Source organism: Tiliqua scincoides, chromosome 7 (genome assembly GCF_035046505.1).
Source record: "Tiliqua scincoides isolate rTilSci1 chromosome 7, rTilSci1.hap2, whole genome shotgun sequence".
Classification (NCBI taxonomy): Eukaryota; Metazoa; Chordata; class Lepidosauria; order Squamata; family Scincidae; genus Tiliqua; species Tiliqua scincoides.
Window position 1 is genome coordinate 64,878,761 of NC_089827.1, and position 18,603 is coordinate 64,897,363.

The 18,603-nt window shown below is 42.3% G+C and overlaps 1 protein-coding gene across 1 annotated transcript in view; it reads right to left on the reverse strand.

The window, feature by feature from the left end:
- PLXNC1 (plexin C1) overlaps nt 1–18,603 on the reverse strand; it is a 67,745-nt gene that overhangs the window by 25,647 nt on the left and 23,495 nt on the right. The window contains exons 6-14 of the mRNA XM_066634305.1: nt 18,107–18,266; nt 14,081–14,156; nt 13,047–13,131; nt 12,880–12,939; nt 6,744–6,880; nt 6,151–6,327; nt 3,303–3,390; nt 528–734; nt 207–407 (exon numbers count right to left, since the gene is read on the reverse strand). Of these exons, the coding sequence (XP_066490402.1) occupies nt 207–407; nt 528–734; nt 3,303–3,390; nt 6,151–6,327; nt 6,744–6,880; nt 12,880–12,939; nt 13,047–13,131; nt 14,081–14,156; nt 18,107–18,266 (1,191 nt within the window). The remainder of the gene's footprint in view (nt 1–206; nt 408–527; nt 735–3,302; nt 3,391–6,150; nt 6,328–6,743; nt 6,881–12,879; nt 12,940–13,046; nt 13,132–14,080; nt 14,157–18,106; nt 18,267–18,603) is intronic.

Below are 18,603 nucleotides of genomic sequence, written 5' to 3' on the forward strand. Positions count from 1 at the left end.
AGCTCTGAAAGTAGGCATTAAGGATAGGCAATTTCATTCTAGTTTATCATAATTATAGTGACTTTTCTCAGCAAATGTTACTTGGAACATTAAGAATGAAATATGAATTGATTATGAAATACCCTTAAAATATGACTCAAGTTCAGAACAATATACTCTATCAATTGAACAAGTTGCATTAAAAAAATCAGTAAGTTTTTACTCACATAAACTTTCACCATGGATTTATCAATCTTGCTAGTAGTTGATTTCATTTTCCAACGGGCTCTGCATTGTATAATGCTATGAGCTGCAGTGTTAGTGATATTATGGACAGTAAAATTTGTATTTGTCCCATTAACATCATCCTTGTAGGACAGATAAACTACAAGCTCATTTGTTGAAATATTTAATCTGTCTTTTTCTTTCTGGAAAGAAATGACAAATAGGCTAAAACCCAAAGCATACAGCAGAATGAGAATAATTTACTACATGGATGATTAAGGCAAGATTTTGTGAGCGTGCAGCCTGCATTTCAAAATACTTACATGTATTTTTAACTCCAGTTCAGTTCCCAAATCATTTGTCAGTTCAAAGCGAATGAATTTAGGGTCGGGCTGATATTGCAAATTAATGCAATGTATGTTTTTCTTTTCTATTTCTAGCGTGATATTAGCAACCGGAGTCCCTTTCTCAGATGTCACAAGTGGCGATGTGAAAACACATTCAGCCTGATCTTGGTGGCATGTGAAGTTCTAAAAAAAAAAAAAAATCAGAACACAGGTGATAAAAATTTAGCATGGCAAGATTTTATACAGCAGGCAGTGCTACAATGCAGTTCTGGTCACCACATCTCAAACAGGACATAGTGGAAATGGAAAAGGTGCAAAAGAGAGTGACTAAAATAATTACTGGGCTGGGGCACCTTCCTTATGAGGAAAGGCTGCAGCGTTTGGGCCTCTTCAGCCTAGAAAGGAGGCGCCTGAGGGGGGACATGATTGAGACATAAAAAATTATGCAGGGGATGGACAGAGTGGATAGAGAGATGCTCTTTACACTCTCACGTAACACCAGAACTGGGGACATCCACTAAATTGAGTGTTAGGAGAGTTAGGACAGACAAAAAATATTTCTTTACTCAGTGTGTGGTTGGTTTGTGGAACTCCTTGCCACAGGATGTGGTGATGGCATCTGGCCTAGATGTCGTTAAAAGGGGATTTGACAAGTTTCTGGAGGAAAAATCCATTACGGGGTACAAGCCATGATGTGTATGCGCAACCTCCTGATTTTAGAAATGGGTTATGTCAGAATGCCAGATGCAAGGGAGGGCGCCAGGATGCAGGTCTCTTGTTGTCTTGTGTGCTCCCTGGGGCATTTGGTGGGCCACTGTGAGATACAGGAAGCTGAACTAGATGGGCCTATGGCCTGATCCAGCGGGGCCGTTCTTACGTAATGTTGGTAACACTGTGACTACAATTCTGGGCAGGCTGCTTCAATCCTATTGACTTCAGAGAGACTGAACACTATACGTACTTACATTTGTTTTTACAAAGTGGTCTTAATAGCTCAATCCTAACCAAAGTCCTTCCTAGCAACGCAGTGGCAATGGTGCAGCCTCCCCTGTATCCAGCGTGAGAATAGAGGCTGCTGTAGGTCTTTCTGAGAAAGGGGATATTGGTCCCCTTCCCCTGAAGTAAGCCCTAGCAGCCACTATAGAGCTACTCGGGCTCACATCAACAAAATTGCTGACGCAGGTCCAAGCAGCCCCATGTCGGGAAGTCAGGCCTGGAGGAGGGGGATAGTATACAGCGAGAGCCACTGTTGCCATTCCTGCCCCTCTCCCAAATAAAGTCCACTCCTCTCCACTTCCAGCCCTGTTACACCCCCTCTTCACCTCCATTCCACCCTTCCCCCACCCCTCTGAATACCTAGCTGCTCTGGCAGGTGCTGGTATCCAACTGGCAATAGCAGGCCAGTGCAGGTCTGCCTGCTGGTACCAGGATCCTCCACACTGCTGCCACAAAGTGCCTTATGGCACATTTATGACAGCAGTAGCCAGCTTTGAATTGGATTATAAAACACCCAGACTACCAAGCACACCTATTTTATAGCACCTAACGTCTGCAGAGTGAACAATTTGAAGACTGCAGCTGAAATGCTTTCAAAGCTATAAATGTCAGTGGCAGCACAACTAGACTCTTAAACCAAGGTTCTTACAAGTTGTAAGCAATGCATTTTAAGTAGAATCTGATATTTCTTAGAAAACCCTTAGAAAACCTTCATTTTGTACTTCAATTAAATGGAAAATTAAATGAACAACAGCAAGGTAACCGGGGGGTTAGACTAGGGAGTTACATGTGCGCGAGCAAGCCAGGCAGTTGAAAGATCAAGCAAAGTGGAAGTTGCCAAGGAATGCTGATGCAATCATATGCATATTGCATGCTCAGCAATAACAAAATCTGCGCAATGTTTAAATAACTACTTGTGAGCATGGCTTAGCCAAAAGGGAGCAAAATGAGTGGAAGAAAATATAAACTGCACTAAGAACAAAGTGCACACATAGAGCTGCCTGTGCGAATTCCAGAAATTAAAGCCAATCTAGATCAGCTCTGCAACCAGGACAAGGTAAATCAGAACCACTAAACCCAGGGGAAAAATTCAGGTAGATGAAATCTCAGCAGCATCTTTAGGTTATACTGCCTGTTACTTACACTTCTGTTCAAAACTGCTATTACCAAATGTTAAGTCTCTAGGGCCGCTGGGTCTGTGGCAGTTTGAAAATGGCTTTGGAATGCTACACCATGACCTCAATACTTCCCTTCCGTCCTACATTTGCAGCGGAGGTTCTCAATAGCACTGCTGGGTTATCTCATAACCTCAGCATAATGCACAAGGTTGTGCACTAGTGTTGCAGTTATCATACCCCATCTTAAACACTTTCTTACTGAACTGGATGGAGCCCTTAATGTGGCTGAAGCCACATCCTATTTTAAATGCTGCACTCCCTATACAACAACAGAGTATGCAAGTAATACCTACTGACAGAGATGGCATGTTATAGAGGTCAACAGCTATGGCTTTTCTCAGTGAAGAAGCTTCCTGTTTGCTTAGCAACTGTAATGATCGTTTTGCAAGCACAGCCAACTTAACATCCAATGAACATTTCCAAACCTCACTTATTTATTCATCAAAACAGAAAGAAATTCTAAATAACCATTATTAATGTCTGGTAAGCTGCATGAACTAGAAGTGTTATCTGTTTTAAATCAGCTAATACAAGGAAGATTTAGGAAAAAGAAACAAAGAAAATGGTCAGGACTTACAGTCAGGTTTATTCCCTGTTCATTTGAAATGATTACTCTGTCTGTGACATTCAAATGTTTCCCACGTATGGTCACATTACGGCCTCCACTGCAAAAAGAGGTGGGAAGGCAGAATACAGGCTTACAGTTGAGTTTTCTCTACAAATAAATATGTTAAATAAATACATTTTCTTTCAGAATAGATAAGTTTACAATTTTGGAGCCATATGCACCACAGAGCTATGTCAAATATTTCCATTTGCAGTATGAATATAAGGCACTCTTATCCACAGGATCAAATACTAATCCTAAATAATTCAGCAATTTAAATGTGTTGGTTGCTTTTTGTCTTGAAATGCCTTTTTGCCTTGAACTTTCTATCCGTATCGATTCTGCAGGCTGACCTAAGAGCGCAATCCAAAGGCACTCTTGGACCAGCGCACCTATTTCAGTGGCACAGATTCGAGTAGCCTCCTTCAACCTGCTGCCGTGTTACTCAGGTTAAGGGAAATTACTTCCCCTTGCCCTGAGTTGCACCACAGCCAGCCCCAACCCTGCTCTGGATGCGGCCCAGGCCAGCTAGCCTGCTTGCTTCAGAGCAGGTAAGGACTGGGTTATAAGGTTATTAATTTCATCTAACTTGGCATATAGAAAATGGCATCCAATATAATTTACTCAACCTTTTCTATAGATTTTATGCCCAATAATTATAAGTCAGTGATTTTCATTGTAGTTCTAAACTTCTGATTGGAAACAAGAACAGAGACAAACTAAGGGCGCAATCCTAACCCACTTTCCAGCAGCAACATAAGGGCAATGCAGCTCCTAGGCAAGGATACAAACATTCCTTTATTTTGAGGAGGCCTTCCTGAGTGTCCCCCAACTGCAGGATGCAGCAAATGTCCTATTGGCACAGCTATGCCAGCACTAGAAAATGGGTTAGGATTTGGGCCTAAGTACATCAAATACACTGTTCATCCATTTTGTTTTTATATAGCAATGAAGAAAGTATGAAACATCTTTGTGCTCAGATTCTCTCTCTCTCTCTCTCTCTCTCTCTCTCTCTCTCTCTCTCATTTTTCCTATGATACTGTAGCTTGACTGGCTCCCATTAGTCTCTGTGTGCTCTCTTCCATCTTCTATTCTATTGCCACACTTTGAGGATTCAAAACATATACAGCAAAATGCCTGTTTACTGAAAAGTAAGTTCCAAGGTGTCCACTGGGGCTTGTTCCTAAGGAAATATGCTTAAGACTGCAATCATGATATTGCCCCTAAAGGACAAGTTATGCTAAACTACTTCTTGGCATCTGTTGACTTTCCCTAAGAAGCAAATTTTAAAACTCTTCTATGCACTTTTTTATACTGAACTCCAGCCCTGGAGTTCTCCCCGGTTCTTTGCTTGTCACAACTATTTTGTTTAATGAGAAATGAATTAGCTTTAGTTTAATTAGTTTAATTAGAATTGAATTGTTTTTAAACAGATATATTTAAAAAAAATAAAAATATTGGGGGGCCCCATTCAGATTTGGACCTGTGTTAGGGAAGAGATTTAACTTTTTCCCTACTCTGTTTTTCATTGGGAACATGGCAGGGAGGAAAGGGTTAAACCTGTTTTTCCTACCCTGCAGGTCCAATTAGGATTGGGGCTTCATAGACCTACTATTAAAAAAATTAAAACCTGCCATTAAAAACATTAATAGATAGAATTACAATATATTTCTCATCATATTGAATCCAGCACCGGGCCTGCAAATAAGGCTCGCAAACATGCCTTATGGAACGCTAGCTACAGTGCATGCCGGCAGTGAGCTGGCATGCAAGGCTCAGGATTGGGCCCTCAGTCAACAGAACTTCCTCAGCCTGCACTCGATTGGAACTTGGCTTACAAACCTGAAAATTACTACTCTACTAAAGACAATGGTATGGCTTTATTTGTGGTGTTGACAGCCAATCCTGAGCTAGGACAGGTGCACACACTGTCACAAATGTGCCATAAGGAGACAATTATCCCCTTACTTGAAGGAGACCTCCAGCAACCACGGTTCCCATGCTGGTTGGAGCAGAAGCTGTACCAGCACCACTGCATCACAGCATGGGAATTCTGTTAGGATTGGGTTGTAAGTCAACAGATTTTCAAAACTGTTTGATATAGGAATACCGTGCACTTTTATCTGGTTAGAGACCAGAGCATGGATGAAATGGATGAATGTCAAAGCACAGTCTTATTTGGCTTGCAAATTTATTTTGGCCTTTAAAAAGTGCTTTTATTTTATGATTTCCCCCCGGTACTCAATATGTACTCCTGCTGGGGAAGAGGGCAGCAAAAGGCAGCTGGAAAGCCAGAAACATTCCTAATTTGCTAAAAGAGGCCAAAGTGAAGGACAATTAGACTGCTGCCCATAAACTTCTTCACAGGAGCTGTGCAACCCACAATACCACCCGACAAGCCAGGGGTGGGCAAGCCAGAGGCCTCGTCTGGATCCAACCTGCAGTGTCTTCCAGGTAAGCTGAGAGCAGGGATGGCAGTGTGTGGCAGGGGAAGGGCCCAGCTCTGCTCTTCCCTGTGCTTCCTCTGCTGCGCTAAGCACTGTCTTGATAGATGGTTGTGTGCTTGCCTGAGTCAAGCAAGCTCGGGCACAAGACTGCTCGACATAAAGCTGGGATGCAGGGAGTGCTGGAGCACTACCTGGCTTACACAGCTGGGGTGAATGCTGGCAAGAGACCACCTTCCCAGATGAAAGAGGAAAGCAAACAGAAAAAAACTTGAAACATGGCTATGTGATCAAGAGGACAAACGTCAAGATATAACTGTATTTAGATACAATTTATTACTTTTGGGTAAGTGGTAAAAGAACTTGAACACTACCTTATCCAGGAGATACTTGGAGTGATCTCAAAACACATGGGGAGAGAGACGTAATATAGTGTCAAAGGGGAAGAACATTTAAACCCCTTTGCCTTAACACATACGCTCTTGGCTTCTTTGCGGCTTGGTGGTAAACAGAATTTCATGTGAGTGCCATTCACATCCATGGCACGTATGCTGTGGTAAGAAGCAAAGGAGAAGATCCTTTAAATCAAAGGGAATATCCTTTGAATTATGAACACAAAATTAATATGACATGGAATCTAAGCATTCAGACAACATGCAATGTCCACATATCTCGCAAGAAATAAGACACAAGATAGAACTTCTATTCCACATGAAATACGTAGAGGGGGAAGATAAAGGTTTAAACATGTTAAACAATTCCATGCTAGTACAGTCCATTATCCAAATATTACAGGGGAGGGGGAACTATGGCTGATGGGGGGGGCAGCTTACCACAGAAAAAAGCAAATATAAATTACACAGTTGGAAGACACCATCTCGAATGTATAGACTAATCATCAATCCTTGTTCCTGATTAAATGGGTAGTTACTGCTCTGCAATATAGTTGCATGTGTATTTGACTCACTCATCTGGTTCGCAGCTACTAGCTCCAGCTACCTCCAACCAAATATCCGATGTTGTAAGGTTTTGTCCTCTGATTATCACTTCACTTTTGCCTAGTGTTGATATCCATGCTGGTTCAATGGAAGTAATGTTCAGGGTCTGTTGGAAACAAAGAAATGCAAATCGTAGATGTATATATCCAAGCACTAAAGTCATGCATTTATAAATATCTTAACAGGTTAGTTTCTTATTACTAAGCAGCTGTGATTTTTCTCTTTGAACATTATCTCCAATATGGACTACAAAATTCAGTCTGAGCTGCATGATTTCTAATGGTTCAGGATGAAATAAAAAATCTAAGGGAAAAAAACCCGACAAGGACATGGCTTTGGTACAGATATAACTCTGGGCGCAATCCTAACCTCTTATGTCAGTGCTTTCCAGCACTGGCATAGCGGTGCCAATGGAACATGTGCTGCATCCTGCAGTTGGGTGTTACTCATGGAGGCCTCCTCAAAGTAAAGGAATATTTTTACCCTTACCTCAACGCTGCATTGCCCTTATGTCAGTGCTGCAAAGTACTGACAAGGTATTAGGATTGCGCCCTCTGTCTTCTTGTGAACTATTTTGGGTATATTTGGCAACCTTCAGTCTCGGAAGACTACGGTATTGCGCTCTGAATGGTGGTTCTGGAACAGCGCCTAGTGTGGCTGAAAAGGCCGATTCGGGAGTGACAAACCCTTCCACACTGGGAGCAAATGTAGTCTGTCCCTGGTCTGTCTCCCTGGCTATGGGCCTTCCTTCTTTGCCTCAGTCTGTTGGCCAAGTATCTCTTCAAACTGGGAGAGGCCATGCTGCACAGCCTGCCTCCAAGAGGGACGCTCAGAAGTCAAGGTTTCCCATCTGTTGAGGTCCATTCCTAAGGCCTTCAGATCCCTCTTGCATATATCCTTGTATCGCAGCTGTGGTCTACCAGTAGGGCGCTTTCCCTGCATGAGTTCTCCATAGAGGAGATCCATTGGGATCCGACCATCGCCCATTCTCACGACACGACCAAGCCAACACCGACAGTCATTTTTTGCGTTGATGGATCTTTGGCTCATTTGATAAAAAATGAAACAAAAACTATTTTTCCCCTTCTGTACTGAGGATACATATACCCACCTAGACCATTTCATGCAACAAGAAGGCCTTATGCCACAATAACAGCCCAATCCTATTTGGGCTGTTGTGCACATCCATATAAAACAGTAGAACAGTCCGATTGGAGTGCGTAGAATGATGGACTGCACAGGTAAAGGCAGGCTAACTGAGGGGAGTAGCACCTGGTGGTTAGCATGAATGCGCCCCTTCCTGCACCCCACTTTCCCTTTACTGAACCAGTAGCTAAAGAGAGAAGAGAACCTTGGCAGTTTGTGGCATACCAGGGCATCCCAAAGCACTGAATGGGAACATCTGCGGTAAACCCAGGATCCTCTGTAGGAAGGAGATCTACATACGCTCAATAGATTGGTTCAAGGCCTTATGCCAGATTGGAGAACCATAAAGAATTTATGAGATTACCTTTGCCTTGAACACCTCTATAGTAGCCAGAACGTATCTATTAAGGAGAACAAGGCCAAAATACAGGAAAAAAACAGGGCATTCATCACATATGGACTGGAACCTGTCATTGCCAATGATCTTTGGAGGCAGAATGCAGGTGCATACCAAAAACACCGGTATGAGCAGTCACCAATGACTGCATGCAACCCAACAGGGAACTGCAAATGTAGAACCTTTCCCTGACCCCACCATACCAAAGTAATGCCAGGTATGGTCTTCGTGGATGCAGAGCAAGGGCTCTCTACCTCCCAGAATGATATCCAGAAACCGAAGTCATAGTTGACCTCATGGGAAGAATCCCCATGACACATATGACAGGTATTGCTTAGTTTTGAAATCAGATGATTTAGCTGCTGTATCTTCCATTCCAGTTACATACTGCATATACCATGTTAACAAGAGCCCATCACTCATACTTTTTTCTGCCATTGATAGCATACTCTTCAGTGTATAGCACAGGAAAAGAGATATACCTCTGCTAACGGGGCAAAGAGCCCCTTTCAAAGTGATGTCCTCTTATATTTAGCAGGGGGAGAGCAACTGTTCAACTCAGATGTGACAGATTCAACTAGACCCCTCTGCACCATGGAGGATTACCTCCAGGTAAGGGAAAAATTGTTACTTGGAGGAGACCTTTGCAACTGCCCCCCACCACCATAGAATGCAACAGTCACCATTTTAGAAAAGCTGCACTGACAGATAGTGGATAGAATTAGGCTGTAAGTTAGCTTAACAAGGGTGCAATGTTAATGTATTCTTAATTTGAAAACACACATTTCTCTACAACCCAAGATATTTTCATATAAAAATGACATCAACTTGAAAAAAAATCTCACAAAATATCTTTTGCTACAATACTAGTGTTCTTCCAAAAACTGTCTACTAGCAACATTGTGAGATACAGTTCCCAAGCAAGGCAACTTTGGGTTTGAAGTTAAGCTCCAATATCAAGTACACATTCAATAAACCATAGCAATCTGCAAACGCATACCCCAGTCTCAATAAGAGTGTCATCTGTAGTGCTCAATCACTGGCAATGAGTTGAAAGGGATATTACTATCCCCTCTGAACTGAACGGGAAACTCTTAGGAGGGGGAGGATTTCTATATACATATGTACACCCACAAAAGTTAATCAGAATGGAGCAACAATGAGAAAAGAGGTATAATTGTGCAAAATACTATAATCTTACATATAAATATGTATGAATACTATCTTGAATGACACAATAAGTATATAGAACTGTCTGGTTCTGTCACAAATCTTTCCAAAGAATTCCAAAGTGGTTCCAAAGAACCACTAAAGAATTTTGTGGTTCATTATTCAGACACGCCAAGCCATAGCATCTAAACCTGATGTCAGTTATCCAAATTAGGTCTGACATTTACTGCTGATAGAAAAGCTAAAGCTAACAACAGGAAATACAAGCTAAAAAGTGTCTACTGATACATATCACACATATGGTTTTTCATCAGAAGTTACACAACAGGAAACTAAAGAATTTATCAAGTAAGTCAGGGAGTTGAATGCTGGGTGATTTGTTAAACTCTAAAACTGAACGCAAGAAAGGAAAATTAAATTATATGCACTTGGAGACTGTCCGAAAAGGCTGGCTGTACACCTGAACCTTTCATAGGGTTTCTAAAATTTCAGCTGACACCATCTCACCCACTTTTTCTGTTTTTCTGAATTCCCGTCTAATTTCCACTAGGATTCTGAGAAGTGAACAATGATAGCGGTATACACACTATTCCTCAAAATGACCTGGATTTAAGAGAGTATAGAGACTATTGCAGTCTAATCTATTTTGATAAATTCAGCACGTAGTTAATCCTATTCCACCAGACTTCCAATGAGACTTAGAAGTGCTTACATTTTGGCTGGGAATGCTGGCTGAAAACATTTAGTATGATGTTCATAACAAACAATGCAGGTACAGTGGAATTACATTTTACAAGGCTGAATTCTAAGGGGCAATTTACATTCAGATTCCCAACAAAAGACACGATGACCAGTAGCAGAGCCGGGGGAGGAGGAGCTGTAAGTGCCGCATGGCTCCAAAACTTGCCATGTAAGCTGTCCCTTCCCCTCAGTCTTGGGGCCTGTCCAGGGACAAAAACAACATGGAGGAGACACCCCTGTGTTGCTTTTGCTCCTCGTAATGGCCCCAAGAGAGAGGGAGAGAGGCAGCTTACATGCGGAGGAGTTTCAGAGCCATGTGGTACTTACAGCTCCACCCCCTGAATCCGCTACTGATGGTGACAGTTCCACACGGAAGGACTTACTGCTTCTGTTTTTCCCATTCTCAAAGCATGCAAGACAGTTTTAATCCATCTAACCCCCATGATGTGAATGCAGGGTTCACATCTACATACTCACCACCATCAAATTAAAAAAATGATTTAGAGCCAAATTACACCTTATAGAAAAACAAACAAACATGCCAGTGTGGTTAGAAGCTTACTTTTACTTGCTTGTAACACCTAGTTGGAGTCACAAGTTGGATAGGGTCATGGTATAGAGAGGTAGAGGTATTTAATTCCTCTACTTCTGTTTTCTCCAGCAAAAGTCATGCCCCCATAAAGTGACACCATCACACCTTAAGGCTAAAATAAATGTTTTGAGGTCACAGTTTTCAGAGGGAAAGCAGCACAGAGGCAAAGGGTTAAATACAGAATTTTTTTTTAAAGTAACTTGTAGTTTTGCCATTACTAAGCTCAACAAAACAGGAACAGCTCTTTCCAACTGCATCAGTTCTAACAACCCAGTGCTCTCTGGACTTGTGGTGCCGGAAATCCATTCTGACAGGGCAAGGCCAAAGCCAGGTCACCTATGTGCACTTCCAGGCTGCTGCCATCAACAGGCAGTAAGGGCCCTGCTGGTGCCAATAAAGTGGCAGAAGGGTTCTGTCAAGGAGGAGGAGGCAGGGAGGTGGTGGATCCCAATGGCATCAGGGTGCACCAAGAACCAGTCCTCCCCATTTCACCCTTCAAAAAGTACAGGTCCAGCCTATTTATACACAGATTTTTTTATACACGGATTTGACTCAACACGAATGGCCCTTGCAAATGAGAAGGAATGTGCTGATCCCTGGAGAAGGGGAAAATACACCCCTTTAAAATCAGTTTAAAAAACTGAACAGTCCTTTAACAACAGCCTCCTTAATGAGAGCGAGAGAGGGCAGCTGGCTGACAATCCATCAATCCTTCTCTCTCCAGCGGCCCCTCCCTTCCCCCTGAGCACCTTTGCATTGGTGAAGGGAGGGGCTGAGTGAAGCAGCTGGAGGAGGACTGATTGATGGATTGTCTTCTTAATGACTCTAATCTTAGAGCAGGGGTCTCCAAACTTTTTGGCCAGAGGGCCGCATCAAATACCTGGCACGGTGTTGAGGACCGGAAAAAAAATTTAAATATAAAATTTATATAAATAAATTAGAGACAGAACTTAGATGAGTGAATAAATGAATGAATGGGCTCATTCATTCAACCTCTCTGACCCTTAGAACACCCTCCAGACACAACCAGAGCATAGTTCCTGTTACGTTTGGCCAAGTGGGCCAGAGGCTTTCAGGGGACAAGAGGCTTGCCATGGGCCAGATAGAGGCTTGCCGCGGGCCGCATCTGGCCCCCGGGCCGGGGTTTGGAGACCCCTGTCTTAGAGTCAAAAGGTCAGCAAGGCTGTTTTTAAATCCCTGGAGCAAAGAAACTTTGTTTTTTAAATTGATTTGCTATAGTGCGTTTTTTGCCATCCACGTGAGTGCTTGGAACGGAATCCAAGCGAATAATTAGTCTCAGCCTGTATTTTTCCTGACCTCTTCCAGGCCTCTTGATCTCCACCTCACCAATGGATATAGCACACACCTCCTTGGCATTGCTTCATCATCGCCAGTGGTGGGGGATCAGATTGGGCTCTAAACCATTTTGAAACTATGACAATGAGTACAGTTTGAATACCTAAAAATACACAAACTGAGGAGCCAATCATTGAAGGAGCCTTTTGAAAAAGAATATACATGTCCTGGCACTTTAGTCAAGAAGTCACTAACATCTGATGGTAGTGCCCCAAAACAGCAAGGTGCACTTCAAGAAACACCTGCTGGGATATTTAATGAGGATGAAAGGAAAACAGAATTTCAGATGCGTGCAAAATGAAAACGACCTTTTGACAGTTTTGGTGTGTTTGCTCATTACTCTCACAGTTTGAGACTAGAAACAACAGTTTACGTGTAGAACAAAAACAAAGGGTAGGATTCTATAATTTTCAATGCATTAGTGCACTATGCAGCAAATAATGTCAGCTGTCAGTTGTCTCCATTTTGAATTTTTATTTCTCAGTCTTCACTAGGACATTTATTAGCTAGATCTGAGAAAAAAAAACATTCATCGGGATTATAGTTCAACCAACAGTTTTACAGTTCAACTAAGCAGCATATTCACATATAACTGCAAGCAGCCTGTTAGTGAACTAGGTAAGGAACAGGGGAAGATGGAGACAGACGCATCTTTCTCTAACAGCTCTGATTTGCATCCAGAATATTCAGAATATTCGCTAACCTTTTGTGTCAGCACAGCATCTTTCCCATCTGAAGCGCTGATAACTGGACCACAGTTGGCCTGGAAAATTGAAAATATTTCCTTCTATCAAAACATCTAAAAAACCTTTAAATTAAAAACATGGAAGTAGCACTTTAAACTTGATTTAAAAAACCAGAATATTGTACCTTTTTCTTACAAATTGCTGCAGAGGAAACACACTTGTTTTTCCTTGCATTCCAAGTGCAGCCAGAACGGTCACATTCTGAGCATCTAGCAAGATATTAAAAACAGTTTACACAATAATTGCAGGGATTGGTCAAGTCCAGTGAGAGAGTGGGGGGGGGGGGTAGAATCTAAAGATCAGGGGGAAAGGAGAAGCTACAGACCAAAGCTTTATCCAGAGTGCCTACTCGCCACAAATGTTTATCGTTACTTATTTTACTTACTGTTAATTTACTAAATTTGTACTCTGCTTTATCTCCCCAAAGGGCATTTACTGAAATTGAATTTATGCACAGCAACTATAAGAAGTATCAATTTTGATCCACTGGTAATCTCAGACACCTTTTTCAACCTATACGCTTCCTTTGTCACATTTATCTCAGAAAGTCACCAACGGTTTGTAAGAATGTAAGAAGAGCCCTGCTGGATCAGACCAAATCTAGACTGCAAATGTATACATACTCTCTTGGGAGTAAGGCCCACTGAACAAAGTAGGGCTTGCTTCTGAGAAAACATACATAGGATTGCACTTCTTGTCCTGTGCCCACAGTGGTCAACCAGATGCCCTTGGGAAGCCCATCAACAGGCATGTAGGCAGCAATCCTAACCCACAGTTGCCCATCAGCAACTTCAGGGGCATATTGCTTCTAAAGGAAGACAGGCTAATCTCTTCAGGCAGACTGCTCCTATTATGGTGATGATACAAGCAGACTGTTGCTAAAGTGGCATTCTCAAAAGGTGTGTCAGAACCACACTACTCTCTCCTGCTTACATCAACTAAAGAACTTTAAAGCAGGAGAGGGCTGTAAATACTTCAGGCACCTAGTATGGTTAAAAAATGTGCGTGCTAACAGCAGCACATCAAGCAAAACACAAACACACTTCTTCCCCTTGCTTTCCCCAAGGCTTATCCACACACCACACTGAGGTAGTTTCACAAAGCCACACATACACAATCAAAACCCACAGTGCAACAACACTAGTAAATACAGCTTACGTTTTGTAAATGGAGCAGTGGTTAAGGTCAAATATGTCTGATAAATTCAAAGAACCAGAGATGAATAATATCTGAACTGGAAAAAATCCGAAAAAGTGTATATATTAGTAACAAGCACATATTTAATGAGTAATTTAGAAATATTTAAATCTAGAGGTAACAATTAAAAAGCTGTTTTTGTTCATTCTATTTATATCCCACTTTTAACTAAGGCTCCCAAAGTCGCTTCAGCACAAAGGTACATGTGATTGCAAAGGAAGTTAGTAACAACTAAATTTGTTGTTGGCATCCTTCAGTCTCGGAAGACTATGGTATTGCGCTCTGAATGGTGGTTCTGGAACAGAGTGTCCTCTCCAGTGCGCGAAGCCTGGGTAAAGTAGATATGGAGGATAGACTGTTTCCCATGCAGCAAATCCCCTCTCCACGTCGCTGAAATGGTCCAATGGAAAGGCAGAGGCCAATACGGTTGGTTCCAGTGGCGTCGCAGGAGTTGCCAGAACATGACCATGTTCAGCCATGAACTGCCTCAGGGACTCTGGTTCCAGATTTTGCCTCAAGGTTGACTTCTGAAGCCTTTTCCATAACTAGATGTAGCCACAAGGCAGTGGAGGTTTGGGATCAGAGTTTTCCTTCTCACAGATGAGCTGCCTTCCCAGGCTAACAAGTCCCATCTACCCGGTGGCTGTTTAGTCGCCTCTTATGACAAGTACAGCCAAACTGAGGGCCTATTCTTATCCCCAGCCCCCAGGGAATTATTTAAGCACTAAATAGTGCTTAAATAAATGACATTATGCATGTTTACTCAGAAGTAAGCCTCACTGAGTCAAATGCAACATACTCCCAGGTTAGCATGTAAAGGACTGAAGCCTGAGGGCCCAATCCTATCCAATATTCCACTGCCAGTACTGCCATACCAGTGGGGCATGCACTGCATCCTACGGAGGGGCAGTCACAGAAGGTCCCTCAAAGTATGGGAACATTTGAGCTTATGTTGGGGCTGCATTGCAGCCGCACCACTGCTAAAAAGTTGGATAGGACTGGGCCCTGAGACAATTGTGACTAATATGTTCCTTTAATTTCAGTGGGACTTAATTATGACTAACTTTCTTAGCACACATAACCCAGTATATATGGGATGAGTATACAAGGTTTCTCCAGACTTCTGGCAGTTGATGATGCAAGTCCAGGTTCTTGGCAATTTCCTCCAAAGGGAGGAAGAAGAAATGGCTGCAGATGGAACCAACAGTCATCCAATGGTGAAGATGACAATGCACAGAAGACGTACTTTTGTTGACTCTATTCTGCTTCTGACACACATTTTATTAGACACCTTAATGCTATCTAGTCTTTAAACTTTATAGCATCTTTGGGCTAAGATACTTAACACAGTTAAAGACATACAGGTTGTGCCTGATCTGCCCCGACCAGGTCCAACTTGAACCCTCTGAAAGTGAATGGGGCAGTGCTCTGGTCACGTTCAGAGGTTCTCAGGACTGGGGAGGCTGCAACCTCTGGCCCTCAGAATGCCTTCTGAGGGCTAAAATCATCACTTCTACAAGGCCTCCCCAGTCTTCAGAACACCGTCCAGATGTGACCAGAGCACAGCATAGCACAGTTTGGAGGGCTGGGTGCCAAGTCCAGAAGATTTTGGTATCTGCGGGGTGGTGGTGGTGGTGGTGCAGAAATGGAACCCATGATGATGCCAAGGCACAACTGTACACAAATAATCTAATCTTGTGAATGTAAGAGCTGGATTCAGGTTCAGGACTGGATTCAGGAAATGGAATTTTATTTTTATGAAAGAAATAGGACAACTCCCCCAATCTTGCATGCAAAAAACAAAGGTTTGATTCTAAAAACTGGCATCCAAGTACCCTTACACTTTAACCACAAGAACCACACCCACAAACACCACACCAAATCACACCATTTCATAACACACAATTTCAAAGCTATCTTTCAGAGCTGTGGCTTTCTTTTGGGCAAACCCAGTCACTGAAACTAGTAAAAATGAGGTGCTATAAAATAACATATGAACCAGTGGTGCTTCTTTTCTTTTCACCCACTTTCATTTTGCTTTTGTGCCATTTCTATAGCGTATAATGCAATGCCAAGTCACGGCTTGATGTGACATCTAAACAAACACAATCCAAAAAGCGACCAGAAAATTAAGAAAACAGTTTAAAGCTGGTTTGTAAACCACAGTGGTGTTTGACTAAATATTGCCCAATATTGATGTTTCATCTGTAGTGACAATTCATGGTTTAGGACACTGTTCCACTCTCTTAGGCTGATGTCTGGAATAGCATCTCAGGTTGAAAGGAAAGATAGAGGAAGAGGAAAACTACACAAGCCATGGTTTGCCTTCCTGTCTGAACACAGATCATGGCAGTTGAAACTATTTGTTAGTGAAATCCATAGTTCATCATTAAGACTGAATCAACGTAAAGTCTTTATTCAGGTATTGATTTTCAAAGCTAGGTCCAGAGCATAATTTCACTGGAGCGACAAGAGTGACCTAACCCTTAGAGTACATGGCACTAGCCTGCTTCAGTTTGATAATCGTAAATGTATGATTTTTGGGCACAATCTTAAACAACTTTCCAGTACTGAGGTAAGGAAAATGCAACTCTAAGGTAAGGGAACAAACATTGCCTTACCTTGAGGAGGTCTCAGTGACTGCCCCCCAACTGCAGGATGCAGCACATGCCCCAGTGGCACAGCTATGCCAGTGCTAAAAAATTGGTTTGGATTGTGCCAAAATACATGTTAGGTATTTATTATTTATTTTTCACTATAATGATTCTAGGGTGAAGTCTCTTTGGGCCCAGTCCTATCCAACTTTCCAGCATGGATGCAGCCATGCCAAAGGGCTGTGTGCTGCATCCTGTGGTGGACGGGCAGTCTCAGAGGACTCCTCAAGGTAAAGGAACATATGTTCCCTTACCTCAGGGCTGCATTGCAGTTGTGCTGGAAAGTGGGATAGAATTGGGCCCTTTGTCATCTGGGTTTGACCAAGATGCGTCACTGCAACAGGACAAAGGTGGGGAGAGACTATCTGATTTTTACATGACCCGAAAGGTCTCCCAAACTGCACAGAAGCAACTGGTCTCTGATATAGGAGACATAATTATAGGATTTTTTTTAACCCTAATAATACATAACAATGCAGAAGAAAGCATTCTAGCAGAAATTACCGTATTTTTCGCTCCATAAGATGCACCTGACCATAAGATGCACCTAGTTTTTAGAGGAGGAAAACTTACTTTTAAAGTAAGCCTGCCCTCCCCCTGTGGCGCCTGTGCAAATGAGGACCTTGCCCCCGGTGCGGACCTTGCCCCCTTTGTTCTCTGCCTGCCCTCCCCCTGTGGCACCTGTGCAAATGAGGACCTTGCCCCCGGTGTGGACCTTGCCCCCAGTATTCGCTCCATAAGACGCACACACTTTCCCCCCCACTTTTTTGGGGGGAAAAAGTGCGTCTTATGGAGCGAAAAATACGGTATTTATTAGTAGATATAAATAATATAACAGTAACAACACTGACATCAGAAGGCCTTGTCTTCAGCAACAAAAACAGATAGAAACACTGTCTGCTTTACCACACAAGGCAAAGGGAAGGGATTGGGGAAAAAATACCATTACGTGGCTGAAGATTAAACAGATACCAGTGGTGACAAGAAAGATTGCAGGATAGGACAATCCAGAGCAGCAATTTTCAACCAGTGTGCTGTGGCACACTGGTGTGCCCCAAATGATCTGCAGCAGGAGTGTGGGGGAGGGTCATTTATTAGTAGGGCCAATGGGTATGTGAGCCCCCCCCAGCAGCATGGTGTGCCTTGTCAAAAAAACTGATGGTGTGCCTTGACAATTTTAGCACCCAGTCAGTGTGTCCTGAGATGAAAAGGGTGAAATACAAGTTCCATTTCATTTGAGAGTACAGTGCGCATGAGGACTCTGAGTTTCCACGCATGATGACAAACAGAGAATGTGTAACGTAATGAAATTTAAAATATTCAGAAAACTTACCATTTTTAGTTAGATCTGCCCCGTTTAGGTCACAGGAACAGTCTGTAAAGTCTAAAGTCTCATTTTCACAAAGAACTTTGTTTGTCTTTGTATTTATCACCTTGCAAACGGAACGTTGATCAGAGAGGCCTGAAAAATTTCCAACTGTAGTCACAGAAATCTAGAAGTATGTGAAAATTGAATGATTACAAGTTGTTTTTGGTTTTGTTTTTTTTTTGTATCTGAGAAAACAGACTGGATGAACTTAAAAGAAAATACAATAAAAACTTGGTGCAACTACTGAAGACCTACTTTAAGACCAAATGCAGAATATCAAAACTGAATGGTTGGTAAAAAATAATGTGACCTATACAATCATAAACATTCTCAATAAATATTATATTATATTATTATTATTATTATTATTATTATACTTTCAGTGGCAGCTGCCTGAATAAATTACCATGTGTATTGATCCAAGTGTTCCAGCAAGATTAAGGGCATAGACTCTATATCCA